Source organism: Coffea arabica, chromosome 5c (assembly GCF_036785885.1).
Source record: "Coffea arabica cultivar ET-39 chromosome 5c, Coffea Arabica ET-39 HiFi, whole genome shotgun sequence".
Lineage (NCBI taxonomy): Eukaryota > Viridiplantae > Streptophyta > Magnoliopsida > Gentianales > Rubiaceae > Coffea > Coffea arabica.
In genome coordinates, this window is record NC_092319.1 from 3335465 (window position 1) to 3357121 (window position 21657).

Here is a 21657-nt window from a genome sequence, read left to right on the forward strand (position 1 = left end):
GATCCATCTACCAGGTCTTACTAGCCGGTGGTATTGATATCTTGGCTACTGCGATAGAATGGGCAATAAACAAAATTCTCAAGTAGCCTCTTCTGGTTGACAAGCAATTGAAGAATTGAAAGAGTCATAAGCAGGAGTAAATTCAAATGGTGGTAGTTTTTAGAAAATGTTTTCAAACATTGAGATTTTCAAAACAATATATTAAGTGAATACGTTCTTTACAATTCTGAAAAAAAAAAGGAATATGTTATTTACCAAATGTATTTACTAAATCCATTTTTTGAGAAATACGTGCCTATAAAATTTCAAAAGATGCACTGTGTGAACTCAACTTTTGAGTAAACACTGTATTCAGTAAATATATTTTTTCACTTTTTTAGAAGAAGTTTGAAGATTATCATCCTTTCGTAATTTCTTTTAATTGTCACACTTTTTTTTGGAAATTTACTCTTGTAGGGAGAGATAGGTGGAAGATGATGATTTCTCAAAACTACTCATCCAAGGTTTCGACTTACTATGATTGCTGAAATACAACTGTCCGTCCATCTTTATTAGTGTCATGAAGGAAAAGTATAATTTTTTATATTCGTAGTTTATCTATGAAGGGTTAAATTGATTTCACCTCTTTAGTACACGTTCTTTTACACCTCTTCCACTGCAAAGAAAAATGCATACAGCACAAGTTTGAAAGAGATTCCCTGGCGACACCCTTGGATTGAAGTTTGTTAAATATAACTTGGCCAACTTATTGCGTGGATTCAACTGGAAATTATGTGATGCAATGAAAGTTGAAGACATATGCAGAACTAATTAGTGTACTTACAAGACAACCTACTCCAACTCCAAGTGAAGGGCAAATAACCTATTTCTACTATTTGTATATTATAAGTTTGACCATTATACTATTACCATTGTCAAATCACTCACTCAGCTTCTAAATTGTGCAACGGATCTTCTGTCCCACATCTTGTGCCACTTTCTGTCCCACTTTTTATTATATTGCTATTTTTCCTACATAAATATCATGTTTTAATTCTTTTTTGTTTCCTTAAGATCCAATAACTATTAATTGAGTAAAAAACAAAATTTAACAAACTCAAAAAATCAAAATGCATAAAAAATGAGATTTTTTATGAATTTTCTGCTATGTTTTTTAATTTTCTATTATATATTATTTTTTTGAAGCTGTTGTATTTATTTTTTACTCAATTAATAGTTATTGAATCTTAAGAAAACAAAAAAGAATTAAAACATAATGTTTATGTAGAAAAAATAGCAATATAATAAAAAGTGGGACAGAAAGTGGCACAGGGTGTGGGACAGAAGATCCGTTGCAAATAAATTTGTACACTTTTGGTCATGATGTGAATGCCCTTTTTAGTTTCCCCTAAAATGAATGGCAAGAAATGTATTACTTGAATCTTAAGGTGGAGAGCAATTCATAAGACTGGTTGGATTTTAACCTTGATATAGTCAATGGTAAGATACATGCGGAAAAACTTTCCAGATAAATCATAAGTGTTTTTGACTTATAATCAACATAAAAGGTTCGCCACTTGGTTGGACTAATTAGCCAGTCTTGCTAGTCAACCAACAAGCAGAAGGAAAGGATGGGTACATTAGTTTGGGCTCATGGGTTATCAAATAATACGGATTAATTATTTTGACCTCATAGTTCCACTCAAGTATTATGGACTTGAAGCATTATAAGTGGCATCAGAACGCAAAGAGTTAACTATTGTTTGACACTAAGTACTAAATTAGACACACTCTAGAATGCAGAGATCCTAAGTGAACGTATGTGTATAAACTGAGCCCATCGGTTACTTAATAATTTTGATTAATCATTTTAAATTCACAATTTCGCTCTAAAGTTATTTGAATCGATCCATAGATTTAGGGCATTATAGTTGATATTAGAGTAAATCTTGTATGATCTCTGCGCGGAATGAGTCTCCCATCAAATAGTGTTATGGGTCCACCTATGCAAAAGAGTACAAAAAATTAAGTATTGTACGGAACTAAGTGTTACGCTCGATTGGGCTACCTTCAAAACTCACGAGACTACAACTTAACGAGTGCCACCACCAGAGTCAATATGAGCAGACTCTAGAGTTTGCACAGTTGGTATTAGCCATTGGAATAATTACGAAAATACTGCAAGTGGATTTGCTATCTACATTTATCCCTGGATCTATGCGTTAATAGAGAAAGAATTATGAAAGTGCTTTACCTTTTTGTACAAGAATTCAGTGAATATTTGGCTGGAATTAATACAGATAAATCCTATTTTATAATTCTTTTTTTTTTTGCTCAATAGATCTAACCTTTTTTAAAAATTTGTTCTCGACTTTTTAGTAGCCTTTTACATGCTCAAAATTTGTATAAATACACTCACCGCACGCCCTGCTATTTTTTGTATACTCGAAATATGTATCACACACACACACACTAAACTAGGAATTTCCAACAAACTCGAGAAAAATAAAATCATCTTAATTCCTAAATATTTTAGAAAAAGGAACATTATTATAACAGGAGCACTTTGTCACAAATATTAGAACCACTGCATATCAAATTGAAATCCCAAATAATACTACAATCACAACCAACAAAAAAATTAACCGAGTTACACGTACAAATATTAAAACCAACAAAAATAAAATAGATAGCTCGGATAGAAGTCTAGAATTTAGTTCAAAAGGTCCAAGCAACTCCAATGAAGGCCTATCTCCATCTTGATAATGGAGGTAAAAAAAAAAAAAGAACACAAGTAGCTTTGAAGAAAATATGAAAAGAAATACAACCCAAAATAAAATATTTTTTTTTTTTATCGATATGATAGCGTCCTACACTATGGAGAGAGGGAGGGCCTGAAGAGGTGTTGCGGTAATCTGGAGGGGACTGAATCACCACCGGACCAGACCGGTGCACCACGTACCCGTCTGGATTTTTTAAGCAATGCCACATTTAATTATGGCAAATTGGTGGGAGACAAGGTTTGAATCCTTGCCATCACTCCCACCAAGCCTTAATGCATTGGTGGTGGCCCCATAGGCTGGTGGTTTCAAGCCAAAATAAAATGTAAAAATAAGAAGAGTGGGCTGAGATCATTTTGTTCATCAAGTAGATTCAATAAGAATTGGCAGACATCTTAATAATCAAACTGCACAAGTCTGAAACCAAAATGCAAAGTTGCATGTGAGAAAAAATGGACTAGAAGACACTATCAGATATGGATATCACTTCTTCGTATTGTAAATTATCACTTGGGAGGCAAAGTTGTTTCATGATCAATGGTTTCTTGATCACGAAAGTAGATACAATCAGCTAGTTTCATTTCTTAAGCATTTGCAATGTTGCAGAAGCATAAGAAATCAAATTGAAGAAAGTTTGCTCACATTATATGCTTAGGCAATGCCATCCAACAATCCTGGTGCTGTTCTAGTATCCAAATGCTAGTTTTTTTTTTTAACATCCAAGAGAAGACACAAGTACGGGTGAACCAAGATGAAATAGTTGGACAAGAATACCAAATTGGAGGAAAGAAAGGTTCCCTGAATATTACGAATTAAAGATGACACTTTTGTGATGTCCAGAATCAAATTAGAACCATAAAAATTTGTTATCTTTTGAATAAAAAGTGAAAACAAAAGACAACAGCTTTGGATCTTTAATCTAATTTCAGAACCACATAAAATTGGTCCAATTTGTAGACCAAAATATTAGGGGATTTTACAATATTTAATTTAAGCAAACCAATACCAATTTATTTTATTTCAATAAATATAATAAGTTAAAAAAATTTTTGTCTACACATTAATTGTAGATTCTTTGTTACTCACTGAAAAAGGAAAAAATAGAACATAAACAAGAATTAGCATAATATAGGACAAGTTATTATAAAGTAACAAGACATCGAAATTCAGAAATAAAAATATGCAAGCATATATTTAAGTAACTCGAGAAGGATAAATCATAGTCTGATTATTGTCCAGCACAAGCAGCCTCATTTCCGCATTTCAACATTCATAGCACACAAAAGGAGAGGGCAAAATCATGCATTAATACAATTCATCAGTAACTTAGACAAGGTACATGTCCTTATAAAAATAGAGACATCTGAGGAGCAAAAATCACCTATTTAAATCTAGCTATTGCTTTGTAAGACCACTGAGCTTTGATATATTCAGACAAGGATATACCAATTCTACAATTTCTGGCCTCAGACATCTAGGGAGCAAATGCCAAATTTCTGGCCTGAGATATGAGAAGCCAGATTTCCTACTATGTCGTACACAACTACACAACTGCACCACATTGAACCCTTTGAGATTCTAACACAGTCTTTGCAGCTTCTTTGACCACTTGTCCGCTCACATAGTGTTTTCGACACACGGGCATGTACACTTCAGCCCCAGCGATTAGTTCTGTTTCAGTCTCCTCTGTCTTTCTCAATGTAAAGAAAGCTTGTCTACCACAGAGCTCACACCGAGCATTTAACTTGGTTACAGAGTCCGCCAGGGGTATAACTTGAAGCACAGACCCAAAACTCCTCCTGAACAACAAAAGAGGGGATGTCAGAAAAGGAAGAAACTTCCAGCCATCAGAAAACCAAATTTAACATGTTTAAATAATGCCTGAATCCACAAGAAAAAGAAGCATCCACCAAAACTAGACAGGATGACTAGATGGACCCACATGCAATATTTAGTAATACCTTAGATAGTCACCATCCAATCCAGCAACAATCACAGTCTTCCCATCGAGGTCAGCAGCTTCACGGCAGAAATCATAAAGGTCTTCAAAAAATTGTGCCTCGTCTATACCAATAACGTCTAGCTGTAATCATGGTAATAGCAACTACTAAGGGTACTGATGCACTGCAAAATAGGACTGCCATAATGGTACAATGCAAAATTATGAAGAGTTCTATGTTCCTTGTAAAACGTGTAGCATCCATCTTGGTTGACCCAAACAAAATGTCGCCATTTAGCATTCTAGCAAAATAGTATATGGCAAACCAAATATCATATGCGTGCCCAGGCAGTTGAAACCAGACCAAGACGCAGCACTACTTCTCAACTACAAGGTCAATTTCAACAAGGCATACCTTATCATATGCCTCACTACCAAGCTTTTGTCTGAATGATGAAAGATTTGCCAATGGCCAGCATGGCAATTTTTCTCCATCATGTGTAACAATTAAATCCAATGCATATCTAGTGTCCTTATCAGATTTTATAACTGCAACACTTCTGCATAAAGATACTAATTAGAAAAGGACAAGATAAACAGAGGTCATGTCTACATTTCTGTCCAGATGGTACAGTTTCAAACAGGAAAAGCAACAATGAAAAATTAACTAAATCAGCATCAAGTTCTAATCTATTTCCAGAAACAGTTTTGTGTAAAGGAGATTCTTGGATATATAATTTATTATAGTAATTGAAAACATGATCTCCAATGCCAACCTTGATGGCAGTGCTACCAGCATAATACCAAAAGAATAAAACAAATCACCAAATAGATAATTGGTCTAGAACCAAACCCATACCAACCCCCCCCCCCCCCCCCCCCCCCCCCCCAAAAAACACTCCTAAACCCCTGCCCAAAAAAAAACACAAAACAATTAAAGGTGACCATTTACTTAAAAATTTTTAATCAAATGAAGCTTAATTCAATTTCTATCATGTTTATTTCAATATTTTCTTACATGGACAATAATCAGATGTAAGGAATTTTCTTACTTCTTTTATCAAAAGGCCAACAGAACGTGTCAATTTCCTCTTCATATTGTTCCAGCAAGGAATCAGATAACAGTTTCATGGCCTATAAATTGAAGATAATAAGAGAGTCACTCAACTGAAATCAGCATCACAGGCAATAGAGAATCTGTTTAACAAACCATCAATGATACATTGGGAGTAGGAGGATTCTAGAACTTTAGATTGTTAGACACCAGATAAGAGCCTTCAACTAATTAAACAGATGGAATCGGAGTTATAAATGTTGCATTGACCCGATAATTGACCATAAAAATGGTAACTAAAAATTGCAATAGATCAAATTGTCTAATTTCCTAAGAAGCCTTAAGCACTCACAGAATCAAAAGCACATAAAGAACTCAAGTAGAAGAAATGGCATTTCAATGGACATGACTTACCAAGTGTCAGTTTCTATTTAACTCCAATACATTCAATCCATAAACCTCTGCTTAAAAAGTTCAGACATCCACTGTGACGCTTGACTCCTAAACAACTTCCAGCATCACCTCAATATAATCTGAATATATTTAATCAATCTCCAAAAGGCCCTTAATATAATGCAATCGCAAAGTCACTCTGAATCTTTCCAACAGATTTGACATATAGGTCTTTTCCTAACCATTAGAGGAAATATAATGACCATAGAAATGTTTATCTCCTTCTCTAATTACAAAAGAATAGCATGCATGACACTGAGGAAGAAGTACAGTCCAAGAATTTAAAGCTTTCAGGAGTTCTACCCTCCTAAAAAGCAGCATCCAACCATAGCATTAGCTGCATAGACAACTGAATAGCTCAAACTTTAATCCTGTCTACTATTTACTTACATCAGGAGCATACCCCATATCTTTTAGAACACAAGTCAGATCTTCAATTAACTGATGCAACTCCTCCGTTTTCTCATGAATATTATGCTCCATAAAGAAAAAGTGAGCCTCCCTTTGAATTTCAATCATGCTATAACCAGGCTCCTTCCTCATCCCAGATTCATTCATCACACTCCTAATCTCAGCTACATTATCCCACAAACCAAAAGAAGCATAAGCATTTGATAAGACAACATACTTTCCAGCACTTCCAGGTTCCAACTTAAAGAAGTTCTTCGCAGCAATCTTTGCCAAGTCCATATTTCCATGATTCTTACAAGCTCCAAGTAAAGCACCCCATACAACAGGGTGTTCCTTACAAGGTGAATTCACGACAAACTCATAAGCATCTGCTAACCTACCAGCACGCCCTAACAGATCAACCATTGCTGCATAATGTTTTCCCTTTGGCTGAATTCCATAATCTCTAGTCATTGAGGTAAAGTATTCCCAGCCTTTGTTCACCAATCCTCCATGGCTACAAGCAGAAAGAACTGCAAGAAATGTAACATGGTTGGGTCTAAAACCTTCATCTAACATCCTATGAAAGGATTCTATAACCTCTACCACTCTTCCATGTTGTCCATAACCAGATATCAAAGCCGACCAGGTAACAATATGTCTATCTAAAAACTTCTCAAATACAATATGCCCTTCAGAGAGACTACTACACTTGAAATACATATCCATGAGAGCACTATTAACTACAAGGTTTCCACTAATTTGACACTTGATCCACAAAGCATGGGCTTGCCTGCCCTGTTCCAGGATTGCTAAAGAAGCACAAGCCCTAAAGACTGATGCAAAGGAATAGTGGTCTGGTATCAAACCATTTTTTCTCATCTTATGGAACATGCTCAAACCCACCTCTTCCAACCCTATCTGCACATAGCCTGCAATCATCGAATTCCATGAGACCAAGCTTTTCATTTGTAACTTGTCAAAAAGAATATGGGCTAGATTAAGATCTCCTGCCTTTGCATATAAAATCAACAATTTAACATTTAGATATTCATTGGGAACACATCCAATGATTATCATTTGCCAATGGATTTTTTTTCCCAAACTATAATCTTTCCTGAAGATACAGTCTTGCAAAAGAAGAGAATAAGTTTCCGATTCTACTTGAACCCGTGCATGGCATAACATCCGAACAGCTTCCACTACTCTTCCTGAAAAACAGAGATCCTTCAAACTCTTATCCAACTGAAGGGCAATCTCTCTAGCATCGGCCTGAAAACTGGGAATGTCATCAATGATGATTCAATCTGACCGCAAGAACAACTCTAGTTCGCTTGTTCTTCTTCAAAGAAGAGGAACAAGACGTGGAAAAATTTATTCATTCCAATTGTATTAATACCAGTAATTAGTAATTACAATCACATAATATGCTCAAGTTCTTTTTTGAAAACCCCTCCAAGAGTCTTACAAAAGACAAAACTTTAGCCTTTAGTCATTTATGATACATAAAAACATTCACTGATTGACACACAGTCTTCACTGGAAAATTTACTCTCATGGAAAAACTTGTATTCATTCTCAGCACGGAAACCGCATGCATTAGTACAAGTTATAAACAAAAAGGAAATTTAAAAGAAAATGCATATTTTTACTGTACTAATACAGAAATTTATCAAGTTTTATACGTCAGAGAATTCAGTTTCCACTAAAAAGCCAACAAACAAAAAAAATGCAGGATTATTAAGAATAAAAGCAATGCTAATCAAGAAATGGTAATTAGCAAAACAACTACGAAACTAAAAAGAGAAAGAAAAACAAAAACGAAAGAAAGGGGGAACTTTACCTTCCATTGCTGCTCTCGGTCTTAATCCTCCTGAGAAGAGTGGAAGTTTTTCCAGCAAACATGGGCCCCACAATCACGTGAATTTCACCGGAAGAAGAAGCAGCAGCAGCAGCAGAAGTAGCTTCTGATTTCAAGCCTCGCATCTGACAATGGTGATGATGTTGCTGATGACTAGGTTGAGGGTTTAACAAGGGTTTAACGGCAAAAAAACGAGGATTTCTTGTTGGTGTTTTTAGGAGAAAAGATGGGTTTTTGATGGGGTGGTGGTGCAAAAAAAGGGGATTTTGGAGAACCCATTTGATTCTTGAAATCATCAGCATCTGGGAAAACTGTTGAATTTGGTGGATTGTTTCTCAGGAGTGGAGCTGGAGTGGAGGGGAAGGGATGGCTTGGTTTTACTTTGACGGGGGTTTTGGGAAAAGATTCTGGGCTTTGGACTTTTGATCTAGGCTTTGGGCTTTGAAGTTTGGGAATTTGCGAACTTGTAAAGTTGTAAGCTACTTGTCTAATAAAAATCAATCACCTAATTGCAAGAAAGAAATGATTAGTGCTCTCTCCATTCCACTTTGATATCCTTATTTTTCTTTTTCGTCTATTTCAAATTGTAATTCACTTTTCAATTAAAAAAATATAGTTATTTATTAATTTTTTAAAATATTTTTATTTAATGTAAGTTGTTATTACTATAAACAACCTCAAAAATTAACATTGAAAGTCTAGTTACGAGATCAGCAAGATGCTCTAGGTAATAACAATCACCTTTTCGTCTTCCTCTCCAAAAGATCAATAAGCTTGAAAATCCAAGACAAAACCAGATAAGCTAAACCCAAGTTGCTCACAAGCTATTGATGACCAAATGGAGTGGGTTTAGCCGTACCCAAGTCACTTACAGGAGATAACGTATTGTTAATTCAAAGTGAGCACATATCAAATAAGCACATGGATTGAGAGTCAGGAGAGATCAAACTACCACTTAATAGTCCACTATTTCATCTCCGTTTTTATACATTCATTCAAAATACAATTGCCGGAAAAAGTGATCCAGAATAAAACACACAAAGAACATTAAGTCGGACCCACAGCCAATTTGAAAAGGATACATGATCAAGCATCTCAAAACGAGGCCCGAAATACCAAATTCCAACGAAAGTCGAAAGTCAAAAGTGTGACGAGTTATTTTAAACGAGAAAATGGGTAAACCCCAGATTCAGAACAAAGAAATAAAAGGTAGTATTATAAATTTTACAGAAGCAATGAAATAGCGAAGAATAGCAAAAAAAGTAACAAGGGAAATCAGAAAATAAATGCCAAAAAGGGGGGGGGGGTGTTGAAAGAAGGATACCTTTGGATTGACGGATTGAAAAGTAACAGGGGTGGTTGAATAATTGCAAGCCATGGAGTTAGGAGAAGCAGGGAAAGAGAGGGGATGGAGAGCAGCGGCGGTCAAGAAACGCAGGGGACTAGTAATAGACGATGGATGGGAAGGAGAAGAGGAGGAAAAAGGTGATGATGTAGGTTGAGAAAGAAGGGAAGGAGGGTGATGAGGACGGGTGGATACTGGGCAAGTGGGGGAACAAGAGGAAGCTCTCCTGATGAGATTTCTGGTTTTGTCGGCTACGAATCTCCGCATTGCCAAAGAAAATAAAAGAGAAAAAAAATAAAAAAGAAGCAATGTGCCGCTGAGCTGAACTGCTGCTAAATTTTGTCTCTGACCAAATTTATGGAATTTGAAGCTTATGACTTTGTGTGTTTTTGTGTGTGTGAGAGAGAGAGAGAGCGTAGTGGCAGTATAGTACAACGAACGTAGCCAGGTAGGTTCAATTGCTCCCCTCGAGACCGAGAGAGAGAGAGGCCGACTTTCGCTTTCGCTCCCTCGCTCTTGCATTTTGCCCAATCCCCGGAATTGAAAGCTCCTTTTCTATGTGCCTGCCGCCGTGCAGCTGCTGCTAGGGATGGCAACGGCGGCTGGCATCCGCGGGGGGTTGGGCAGGGGGAAATATACTCCCCCCCTTCATCACCACCCGTTTGAAAATATATATATGTACATAATTATATATATAATGATATTATCAATTATACTATTAATTATATATATCTATTAATAAAAATTATTAATTATTTATGTTAAATTTATTAATATATTTATGTTAAATTCTTAATTCCACTTAATACAATAATACTTTTTCTAAAAAAAATACAATAATAATTTAGTGATTATATTTGTATCAAAAGTGAGAATTTGATTATTTTAGTTATATTTGTTTTATCATATTAGATTATATTCAAATAACTTTTGTTTAATTATTTTTATGAGTTTCAATTATGAAGTTACAATGAATAATAATTTGGTGATATGTTGATATTTTAGTACTTGATTATTTGCTCAAATTTAATTATAATAAAATTTTTTTAATCTCACGAGTGCCCTCACAGGGGAAGCGGGGTGGGGCGGGAAATAGCGCGGGAACGGGGGGAATTAAAATGCAACGAGACGAGGTTAGCTGCTGCTGGTAATTTTGAATGGAATGAAATTGTCAAACCGATTTGTCCAATAAACATACCATCATCACTTAGCTAGGCCGACTGATAAATAACAAAATAATACGGGGGACCCATGATGCACTGTCGCGCCCCACTTTCGATTAGTGTGTGTGAAAGTAGTGTGTATGTGAACGTGTGTGAAAAATGAAAATAAAAGGCCGTGGGACTTGAAATGCGACGATTTGGCCAAACAGAGTTCAAAAAGGATTTTTTTGCATGAAAAATGGAGTCGCCACTTGGTATGGAGTTAGGATGTACCAAGTCACCCAAAAAATGAATTTTTTGAAAAAACAAAGTAAACAAACCCCTTTTTAAGAACTCTTAGGTCTACGTAACCAGAAAAAGGGATCGGGGGTCACATTTGATAAGGGAGAAGGCAAAGGCAAAACCTAAGGCACTCCCTCATCCTAGCCAAAGCTAGTTGCGTGACTTACCCCACTTTTCCTAATTTTTCTACCCAAAGTATGTATCGCATGTTGGATATGACTAATGGATGCGAAAAGGAAAGAAAAATGCAATCCTAAATCTAAAATGTTTCTTATAAAGCTTTTGGTCCCAACCACATGAATTGTGGTGGCCAATAAGGAAAGTCCTCATAGAGGTCGCGAATGATGCAAATGAAGACTCAAATATGAATGCAAGTGTGAAAATGTAAGAGAACGTGCATGTGTGCGAATGTAAGACAAGTGCGTGTATGCAAATTGAGAAAATAAAGGTGTTTGTGTGCAAATGGATGAAAGTATGATAGTAGATACATATAAGTGCAATTGGGTGCAATTTGTGAGGTAGAAAAAATAAATGACAAGAGGAAAAATGTGTAAACATGGCATTTGCATTGAGAATGATATAAATAGTGAGAAAATGTGGATAAGAGAGTGAGGAGGTGATATAAAAAGAATGCAAGTGTATGACCCTAAGGGAATGCATCAAGTCGGGCACGGGAAGGACTCCTAACTTTACGACTTTGATTTTCCCTTGGATTAGAAGGAAGAACTAGCGTGCTAAGGCTATTTTGTAGCCACACTCGCTCGTTTCCCTTATCAAAAGGGGACTTTTCAAGCAAATGTACCCTATAACTAGCATGAAGATGCAAAAGCCTAGAATGATGGGGAAAAGGGTTGGAGGGGCATGCCAAATGATAGAAAACTAAGAAAAATGCATGAAATGTAGTGAACATGCAAGTATGCACTAACGAAAGGAGACGGCCTATTGGGTCTATCGTTGGACTAGCCCTTTCTATGAATTCCTACTAGCGTTGGACTAGTGGAAACGGACAATGAGCCACAACTAGCGTTGGACTAGTGTGGTGACGTGCATTCATCCATCATATTCATCTACGACTATAGAAAACAAGTAGACATGCCAAACACTCATAAACACGTAGCACGTAACACTTAGCATGCTCAACTAGATGCAAGAACCTAATAAAGCAAATTAACACATAACAACAAAGGCATGCAACCAAGCTAATGAGCCTATTACATTCGCTAACTAAAACAAAAGGGGAAGGGGAAGAATGGACAAGAATGCTCGCCAAGCCCTATCTATTACAAGCCAAGAGGTGTACACATACCCCATGAAGAATAACTTAAATAAAAGCAAAAGTAAATGAAATAAATGAAAGGAATTAAGGAAAGGCAAGGAAAGCGAAGTAGACATGCAATTTTCACTTTGCACGTTGGATCACGTAGGAGAGCCAAAAAGGGAAAAGAAATTATACCTTCCTTGCAATGATGATCAAATGAAGGAAAAATGGCTTCAAAACAATAAAAAAGTCAAGGTACCACTTTAATTAAGAAAAATTAAAAGAAATGTGCAACACCAAGCTCATTTGATCAAAAAGCCCCTAAAGTCACGAATTAAATGCAATTAAACAAAATATAGTAATTAATTAAAGCAAACAAACAATGAAGTTGCAAAAATCAAAACTGCGAAGGATCAAATTGATGAAATTATTCAAATAGTTGGGTCATAGTGAAACGAAGGGGAACTTGGGGGGTCAAAGTGTGATTTTAGAAAGTTATTTCATGCAATCTTCATGCAAAGACGTGAGAAGCATTCTGCAACAAACAAAGATGAAACTTGCTGCATTTCCGTTTCCTTCTCAGATTTCGGACTTAAAGATGCAGCTTGGCTCGAAGATAGACCAAAATCATAGTTTGAAGCTAAACAAAACACACCACTTCAGCATCCAAACAGGCAGCAAAAGACGCTCATTTTCCTGAAATTTTCGTGCAAATGTAGCAAGGAAAACTACTACAACAGAAAAGAAAGCTTGCTACAATATACCGAGCTTCTCAAATAAATGAAATCATAATGCAACTAACATACCAGCCGACCAAGCAAAGCCTTGACATTAAACCCAAAGCAAATACAAACTTCAACAAGCCAGTAACTTAGTCATAAAATCATGGAAAATCTGAAAATGCAGACAAAGATTCGGAAACTTCATTATCCTTTGCTGCAAAGTTTACGAAGCATCTCACTTCCTCATAGCTGACTTCTATTTCCAGAATTTTCGCAGCTTATTGGCAACCAGAAAAACTTAAACAAGGCCCCAACATCCAAGTTTCAAAGTACGTAATACAACCCGTAACTTCGATGTCCAAACAAACAAGAAAAACTTAGAAAAGTATCGTGAACAATTCTGGAAAAACATCTATGCAAAAATGGTTCGACAACTCGCTATTCAATCGTCTGCAAATTTTTTTTTGTAAAGCTTGCGACATGACATTTGATGCAGGAGTAAGTAAATCAACTATGATTCGAACATCAAACATCCACATCAACATGCAAATCAAACCCTTCACACAATTCACAACACTCAACAAGCAAAATGAAGTTTGCGGCAATTTTTTTTCATTACAGCTCTCATGGTTTCTGGTGCAATTTTTCTATCCGAACATTACTAACGGCTCAACCAACGTCATCTTAGGCCAAAGTAACAGATCCATGTAGCATTATTTCTGCTTTGACCACAAAATTAACGTGAAAGTTAAGAGGAGACAGGCATGCAAAAATCTGAAAGATGCCCGCAACTTCAAAAACCTTCCAAAACTTTCTTTCGGGTCAGTTCCAGCAAAATTTTTCCATCCCAGGTTTCGAAGCAAAAATGGAGTTATAACGCAACTTCTAACGACTTCCAAATCTTATTTACTCAAAGATTACATATAATCACAAGGAGACATGGAGGAAATTTCTGTATGAAAACAGCAAGAAAGATGCAAACAGCAAGAGCAAATGAAGCAGTATTTTGGCATGCTTGCTACATTTTCAGGAATAGATGAGGAAAAAAAACAACATGGGATACCTTTCAACTGCTTTGGGCCTCAAAGGAATGTGGGAAAACTCATGAAAAACATGTTCCAATATTGGAATCTGGCCATCAATCTTGCTGCAGAAAACTTCAGGAACCTGGCTCGAATTTTTCAGATCTCGCCATGGGTCGTTGTTGATGGGTGGAAGAAAGCTCGACCTGCTTACTTTTTCTTAAACGACGGCTAGAGACGGTGGAGATGGCCGAAGTGGTGGTTTGCGGCTGCCGCAACAGCTGCGACGAGCAGTGACCGCCTCCATCACCCTTCTCCGCTCTCTCTTTGTGAATATCCCTCTGCGTTCTGCTACTCAGTCCTCACGAAACCCTTCTTGCTTCTCCAGAATTTCCAGCCAGCCTTCCCTCTCTAGCTCCCTCTTCAGCCGTCGCCAACCCTTAGCTCTCTCTCTTGCTCTAGATTTTTCCACCGTCACTCCACTCCCTCTACTCTTTCTGGTTTCTGGTTCCTTAGTCGTCAAAAATTCTCTCTCCTTAGCTCTCAAAATCCCAGCCGCTGTTTACTCTCTTCTCTCCATTTCCAGCCGTCGCCCGCAGATTCCCCCCTTGCTCGTTCAAAACCTCCTCTCAACCTCTCTTCCTCTCGGTTTCTTTCCTCAGAAACTCTCCGTAGCCTTTCTGTTTTTTCCTCTCTACCCCCACAGCTGCCTCACTCTTATTTCATCAGCCCCCCTTTCCAGATCCTCTCAGCCGCCCCCAAAGAACCTCCCTTTTTCTCTCTATCTCCCAAGACTCCAGCCGTCATAAAACTCTCCTGATTTTTCTTTTGCCGTTCCTCCACACTTTTTCCTCTCTTGCAGCTGCTGTTTTCTATTTATATAGGACCTCAACCCTAAACTCCCAGCCATCTTTCCCAAAATTGCAGCTAAAGGAGCTGCCCAGTCCTTCCTTGCAAGCTGCGACAATACGCAGCTTGCAAGTCGCGTATATATTTTTTTTGAGATTTAAAACAAAATTGATAATAAAAATAAATAACAAAAATAACTTAATTAACATTGGATAAAAATAAATAAACTAAAAACAACAAAATGCAAATTCCATTTTCTTTTTTTTTTTTTATTTTTCATCATCATTTTTCCTCTTTCTTTTTTTTTTCGAGAAATTCTATGCTAAAAACTTACAAATAAAAATAATAAAATGAAAACTAAAAAACTAAAAACTAAAAAGTGAATAAAACTTAACACGACAAATAAAAATTAAGACAAAAATAGTAAATGCAAATTACACTAAAATTTTGGTGTCTACAGTTTGCCCCTCTTTGTTTGAGTTTTGGAAAAATTTGAGACAAAGAAGTAGACACCAAATACTCACCTGTGTTATTTGGCGGCGAAAACGTCTCGAACAATGGACGCTTTAGAAATGGGGACTGACCCCTACACGAAATTTAAAACGGGACTGACCCGAACAAGAATTTAAAACGGGACTGGCTCGAACAGGAATTTAAAACGGGACTGACCCGAACAAGAAATTTAAAACGGGACTGACCCGAACAGGAATTTAAACGGGACTGACCCGAACAGAAATGTAAACGGGACTGACCCGAACAGGAATTTAAAACGGGGCTGACCCGAACAGGAATTTAAAACGGGACTGATCCGAACAGAAATTTAAACGGGACTGACCCGAACAGAAATGTAAACGGGACTGACCCGAACAGGAATTTAAAACGGGACTGACCCGAACAGAAATTTAAACGGGACTGACCCGAACAGAAATTTAAACGGGACTGACCCGAACTGGAATTTAAAACGGGACTGATCCGAATAAAACGAAAATCATGGGACGCACGCTAGTGGGACTGACCCACGGCTAGCGGCAATGAAAATGAAATGCACACTAGTGGGACTGACCTACGGCTAGCGGCAATGAAAATGAAATGCACACTGACGGGACTAACCTCACGCTCCAGCGGCAATGAAAATGAAATGCTCAATGGCGGGACTAACCTCACGCTCCAGTGGCTGTGAAAATGAAATGTCTTGACAATCGGACAGTGGGATCAAACCCGAGCCTGCCGTGATGAACTTGATTTGATTTTTGATTTTTTGATTTTTTGACTTTTGATTTTTTGATTTTTTGATTTTTTTTGATTTTTGATTTTTTGATTTTTTTTGATTTTTCTCTTTTTCTGATCTTTTGAGAGAATCTTTTCAAAATTTGCCCCAGTATGATGAATTGATCAGTGGGATTAAACCCGAGCCTGCCTTAGTTGCACAAAATCCAAGCCCAATCGGGATGTTGGCGGCATAAAGTCCAGGCCCAACGGGATCTTTGAGATGTTGGCAGCACCCAACTTGATATTTGGAATGTTGGCGGCACAAAGTCCAGGCCCAACATGATGTTTGAAATGTTGGCGGCACGAAATCCAGGCCCAACGTGATGTTGGAATGTTGGCGGCACGAAATCCAGGCCTAACGTGATGTTTGGAATGTTGGCGGCACAAAATCCAGACCCAACTTGATATTTGGAATATTGGCGGCACGAAATCCAGGCCCAACGGGATGTTTGGAATGTTGGCGGCATGAAATCCAGGCCCAACGTGAACTTTGTGAAGTTGGCGGCACCAAGTCCAGGAAAGTTCACTTGGCGGCACCAAGTCCAGGCCCAACGTGATGTTGTGAATGTTGGCTGCACTAAATCCAGGCCCAACTCGATATTTGGAATGTTGGCGGCACGAAATCCAGGCCCAACGTGATGTTGTGAATGTTGGCAGCACTAAATCCAGGCCCAACGTGAACTTTGTGAAGTTGGCGGCACCAAGTCCAGGCCCAACGTGATGTTTGGAATGTTGGCGGCACAAAGTCCAGGCCCAACTTGATATTTGGAATGTTGGCGGCACGAAATCCAGGCCCAACGTGATGTTGTGAATGTTGGCGGCACTAAATCCTGATCCAACGTGAATTTTGTGAAGTTGGCGGCACCAAGTCCAGGCCCAACTTGATATTTGGAATGTTGGCGGCACGAAATCCAGGCCCAACGTGATGTTGTGAATGTTGGCGGCACTAAATTCAGACCCAACGTGAACTTTGTGAAGTTGGCGGCACCAAGTCCAGGCCCAACGTGAACTTTGCGATGTTGGCGGCACCAAGTCCAGGCCCAACGTGATGTTGTGAATGTTGGCGGCACTAAATCCAGGCCCAACTTAATATTTGGAATGTTGGCGGCACGAAATCCAAGCCCAACGTGATATTGTGAATGTTGGCGGCACTAAATCCTGGCCCAACGTGAACTTTGTGAAGTTGGCGGCACCAAGTCCAGGCCCAACGTGATGTTTGGAATGTTGGCGGCATAAAGTCCAGGTCCAACTTGATATTTGGAATGTTGGCGGCACGAAATCCTGGCCCAACGTGATGTTGTGAATGTTGGCGGCACTAAATCCTGGCCCAACGTGAACTTTGTGAAGTTGGCGGCACCAAGTCCAGGCCCAACGTGAACTTTGCGATGTTGGCGGCACCAAATCCAGGCCCAACGTGCTTTTGCGAATGGTCAATGGAATAAAACCCAGTCCTGCCATCCAATTGGTCAAGAAATTGAATTTGGTTTGCCAAGAAACAAGCAATTAAATTTGATTTTCCAAGAAACAAGAATTTGAACTTGATTTTTGACTTTTGAATTTTTCTGATTTTTTTTGAGAGAAATTTTTCAAAAATAATTTGCCCCAAGTGTAGGGCCCTTTTCCATTCTTTCTTCTCTTTCTTCGGCATCGGCCTCCCACATCACCAGATGCTTTTTCGTCGATTTCAACTATGAATACCTGCACAGGGGCTTACCAAAATATGACATGCACTCAAATTTTTGTGAAAAGAAACAGCGTGATTGATTTGAAAAATGCATTATTTTGATTCTTGGACGAAATCCTCAATTGGACTACAAAAATATTTGCCCCTGTGTGGGCTTATTCTCACAAATTCTCATAACAAAAATTTGCCCCAGTGTGGGCCCATTTGATTGTAAAAATTGATTTGGATGCCTCTCCATTTATTTGAACAAAGTAAGAAACTGTGTTTTCTATATAGTGTGAAGAAAATGGAACGTCTTGCTTAACTCATACAGAAAATTTCATGATGAATTTCTCAAAATAATGCCAAATTACAAAAGATTTCTTCCTCACTTTAGCATCGATGCTTTGGGTAATGGGTCACCACCTCTTATTGGCTCATCTTTCAGGACCAATCAAGTAGGGCATTATTTCTGATTTGGAAGTGGCTAAGGAAAATGAGAAGTCGGGACTTGTTTTTATTCTTATGCCCAAATTGTATGTAATTCCTTCAATACCACATCTTAGTGAAAGCAAAGAGTTTGTCACCCTTATTTCTTAAGAAAAACTTAGTCGATGTATAAGCTTTATAGGCTTGCAACAATATGGGTAGAAGCGATAGCTAAACCTGTGAAAATTGGTTATACCCCCATGATCACAAATGATTGATGGATTTCTTACGAGTATAATCCTCACTTTGGATTGTCATGAAGGAATAAGTCAACGATGGACTTTATTAGCTTGTAATGTGGCTTGAAACGATAGTTGAAGGATAAGTCTTTCAAGGACATTGCTTTGAAGATCGCATTTTTTCAAAATTGCCCCTATTCTGAACTCAAAGATCTCAGAATCTGTTTGTATTCTTCTCATCATTCACCAGGGACTTCAGCGTCGAATTTTTCTGCATTTTCTTGCATTTACTTTTCTTGCTTTGCTTTTTGCCTCTTTTTCCTTTCCCTCAATTTGGTGGATTTTCACATGGTGAGTAGCGTCAACGCCATACCCAGGCAATTCAGAAATACAGCTAAAATTTTTCGACATAAAAAATTTTCTTGACAGGGCCATTGCAAAAAACAGAAGTCAGGACTTTCGGCTTTTGTAATGGGGTCTGGTGGGGTATTTAGAAAAGTTAAGGTTTGAAAGCGGATTTCAAAAGCGTTTTGAAAAATCTGAGATCGCATTGTTGCGTCAACCCTATTTTAGTGTTAAATCAGAATTTGCCCCAGTTTATGCTCAATTGAGGCTTTTTCTCTTTCATTTTGTTTCTTCTTTTGATTTTTCGGCCTTCTGCCATTCTTTGAATTTGCCACAGTTTATTTGTGAACTGAGGTTCTCTTTTCTTCTTTTGTCTTTTGATTTTGTGGCTTTTCACTTTTTCACTTCTTGAAATTTTTCCCTTTCAACTCAAACTTGTTCCAGTGTGGGGTTTGCGATTCTCAGGGGTTGCCAAACGAAAGAATTTATTCTGAAGGTTCAAAAGGGATAACTAGGGATAGAATGTTTGATTGGAAAAAGAAGAGGGCCTGACTTTTATTCTGTTCCTTACAATAACTCTGAAAGGAAACTTTCATTAATGGGAAATTTCTGGCATATATCTGAATTAATTGACTGAGGAAGACTCTCCATAAGTGGTTCGACGGACAAAACCCTTCCTTTTTCCTTTTTCCAAAATTGAAGCCCAGATAGATTCAAATTTCTCCAATTTATGATTCCCTCTTTTCTTTTCTTTTAGCATTTTTGCTTTTCTCTTTTTTGAAAAATTTTTCAATCTCCCTCCCCAATGTGGGGTGCGATCATAGATGCTTTGAAAAGAACCTCCAATTTTGGCTCAAATGAGGATGCAAGGGATAAATAGTGTTTAGGTTGTAGAAACGATGGCCAAAGTATCATTCTTACACCTCATGACAACCAAAGTAACGAAATGGTCATTGATAATTCATTCCCCTTTTTGATATTTAAAAATTTTCCAATGAAGAGTAGTGATCATCAAGACGTTTATTTGGAACGAAATTATTCTTTTATAGGCTCAAATGGGAGAGCAAATGATAAAAATCTGAATAGGTAGTGAAACGAATGCTCGAAGTGTCATTCCCAATTTTCAAAACAAACAAGAATAATGCACATTTTTGCTTTCACTTAGATGTGATTGAACCGGATTAGACACCTTGAACATTTTCAAGCAAAAGTTGCCCCAATTTATCAATCAATGTGACTGATTTTATTTTTGGGGTTAAGTGAAGTGGGCAAAAATATGAATTGTACTGTGAAAAAGAAAAGGTATCTCATAGGGCCTTTTGAGCGACCTATTTCAATCTTGAGCACTCTTATTGTGTAGCTCAGATCACCAATCTAGTGTACACAAGGATTTTAAAAAGCATACACTTGCGAATTTTCAGGCTGGAGGTTGAAAAAACTCTCAATTCGGTCTTATTTCTTAAACTTCATCATGAAATCTCTTAATGAGCTCAATAAAGAATGAAATGTACACGAGTATTATACAAAACAAATAATTGTCTGAACAAAAGCTTCATTATTGCCAATGTTTGAAAATTTTAAAAGCAATACATATGAGAAAAATTCTACAAAACTCCTTTGCACATGTATACACATATCCCCCTTTTCTTTGAGCAATGAAATCCCTTAGATGTTTTGCACGAGCGCTTTCAGATAAATTTTCGCATTCACTTTGTAGGACCTGCCTAAGAATCAAGTAATACTTGTAATTTTCAAACTTTATCAGATATAGAAAGATATTTTCACCTTATTGAAATATTTTTATGAATGCAGGGGGAATGGGAAAAAATAAAAGAAAAATACCCAGAATTAGTAAGCAAAATTGTAAAATCGGTATGCATGTCCTATGGGGGAGCCCTTTTATGCCAAGGGTAGGCCTAGCATGAAAATGCAATCCTTTAGGGTAGGCACTATACCATACCTGACGGATCCGATCAATTGATTGAGTGAAAAATGATTTGAAAAATTTGGCCAATTTGGAGTGAGAAGAAACATTCGCCCTAAAGAATGAGGATAAAGTCCGAATAGATTGCTTACTTTGATCGACGAATGATGTGTCAAAAGGGGTAAAATGGTCAAATCATTGAATGAAATTGGATTATTTATTGAAAATTGAATGAATAACCCTAAAAATGAATTAAACTAATCAAATGAATTGAATGAAATCAATTGATCAAATCGATCGAGTGAAAGGATAATTTATTCAAAAACCGACCATATTGCCCTAAAACTAGGCAAATCGGTCAAATAGATCGGATGATTTATTCAAAATTGACTAGATCACCCGAAAAAGGGTAAACTGGTCAAATAAAATTGAACGGAACCGACGATTTACTCAAAATCGACTATATTGTCTTAAAATGAATGAATTGGCAAAATGGATTGATTGAATTGTCCGGCCATTGGTGATTTCAAAATTATTGAGATGCACTAGTCTATGAGCTTTCTAAAATCAAATTTTGGCCTCAATTTGTTTATTGTCTCAACAGTGAGGAAATATTGGTAAATGTCTTCAAATTAATGTCCTTTACGCAAGGGATTTTTACCAATTTTTATAAAATGGCTAAAAAGTGATT

General features: G+C 37.4%; 1 protein-coding gene across 2 annotated transcripts; it reads right to left on the bottom strand.

Annotated features, from left to right (window-relative positions):
- Positions 1 to 4045: 4045 nt before the first annotated feature.
- Positions 4046 to 10446, bottom strand: LOC113691045 (thymidine kinase a-like). 2 transcript variants are annotated; one of them, XM_027209222.2, is made up of 5 exons: positions 9781 to 10428; positions 8439 to 8961; positions 5114 to 5258; positions 4721 to 4842; positions 4046 to 4558 (listed from the first exon to the last, which is right to left on the bottom strand). In XM_027209222.2, the coding sequence occupies exons 2-5, from the start codon at positions 8756 to 8758 to the stop codon at positions 4303 to 4305; spliced, it is 843 nt and encodes a 280-aa protein (XP_027065023.1). In that variant the 5' UTR covers positions 8759 to 8961; positions 9781 to 10428; the 3' UTR covers positions 4046 to 4302. The 2 variants fall into 2 exon arrangements, with proteins under 2 accessions (XP_027065023.1, XP_071906536.1); XM_072050435.1 differs by lacking the exons at positions 4046 to 4558; positions 4721 to 4842; positions 5114 to 5258 and adding an exon at positions 6378 to 7874 and having other exon boundaries at positions 9781 to 10446.
- Between the last annotated feature and the right edge of the window lie 11211 nt (positions 10447 to 21657).

Bases quoted from the DNA above. Each gene is read 5' to 3' on its own strand.
- LOC113691045 (XM_072050435.1), bottom strand. From the start codon at position 8,758: ATGCTGATGATTTCAAGAATCAAATGGGTTCTCCAAAATCCCCTTTTT. The intron at 7,875-8,438 runs GTAAAGTTCCCC...TGACATTCCCAG, and splicing joins ACCGAGAGCAGCAATGGAAG to TTTTCAGGCCGATGCTAGAG.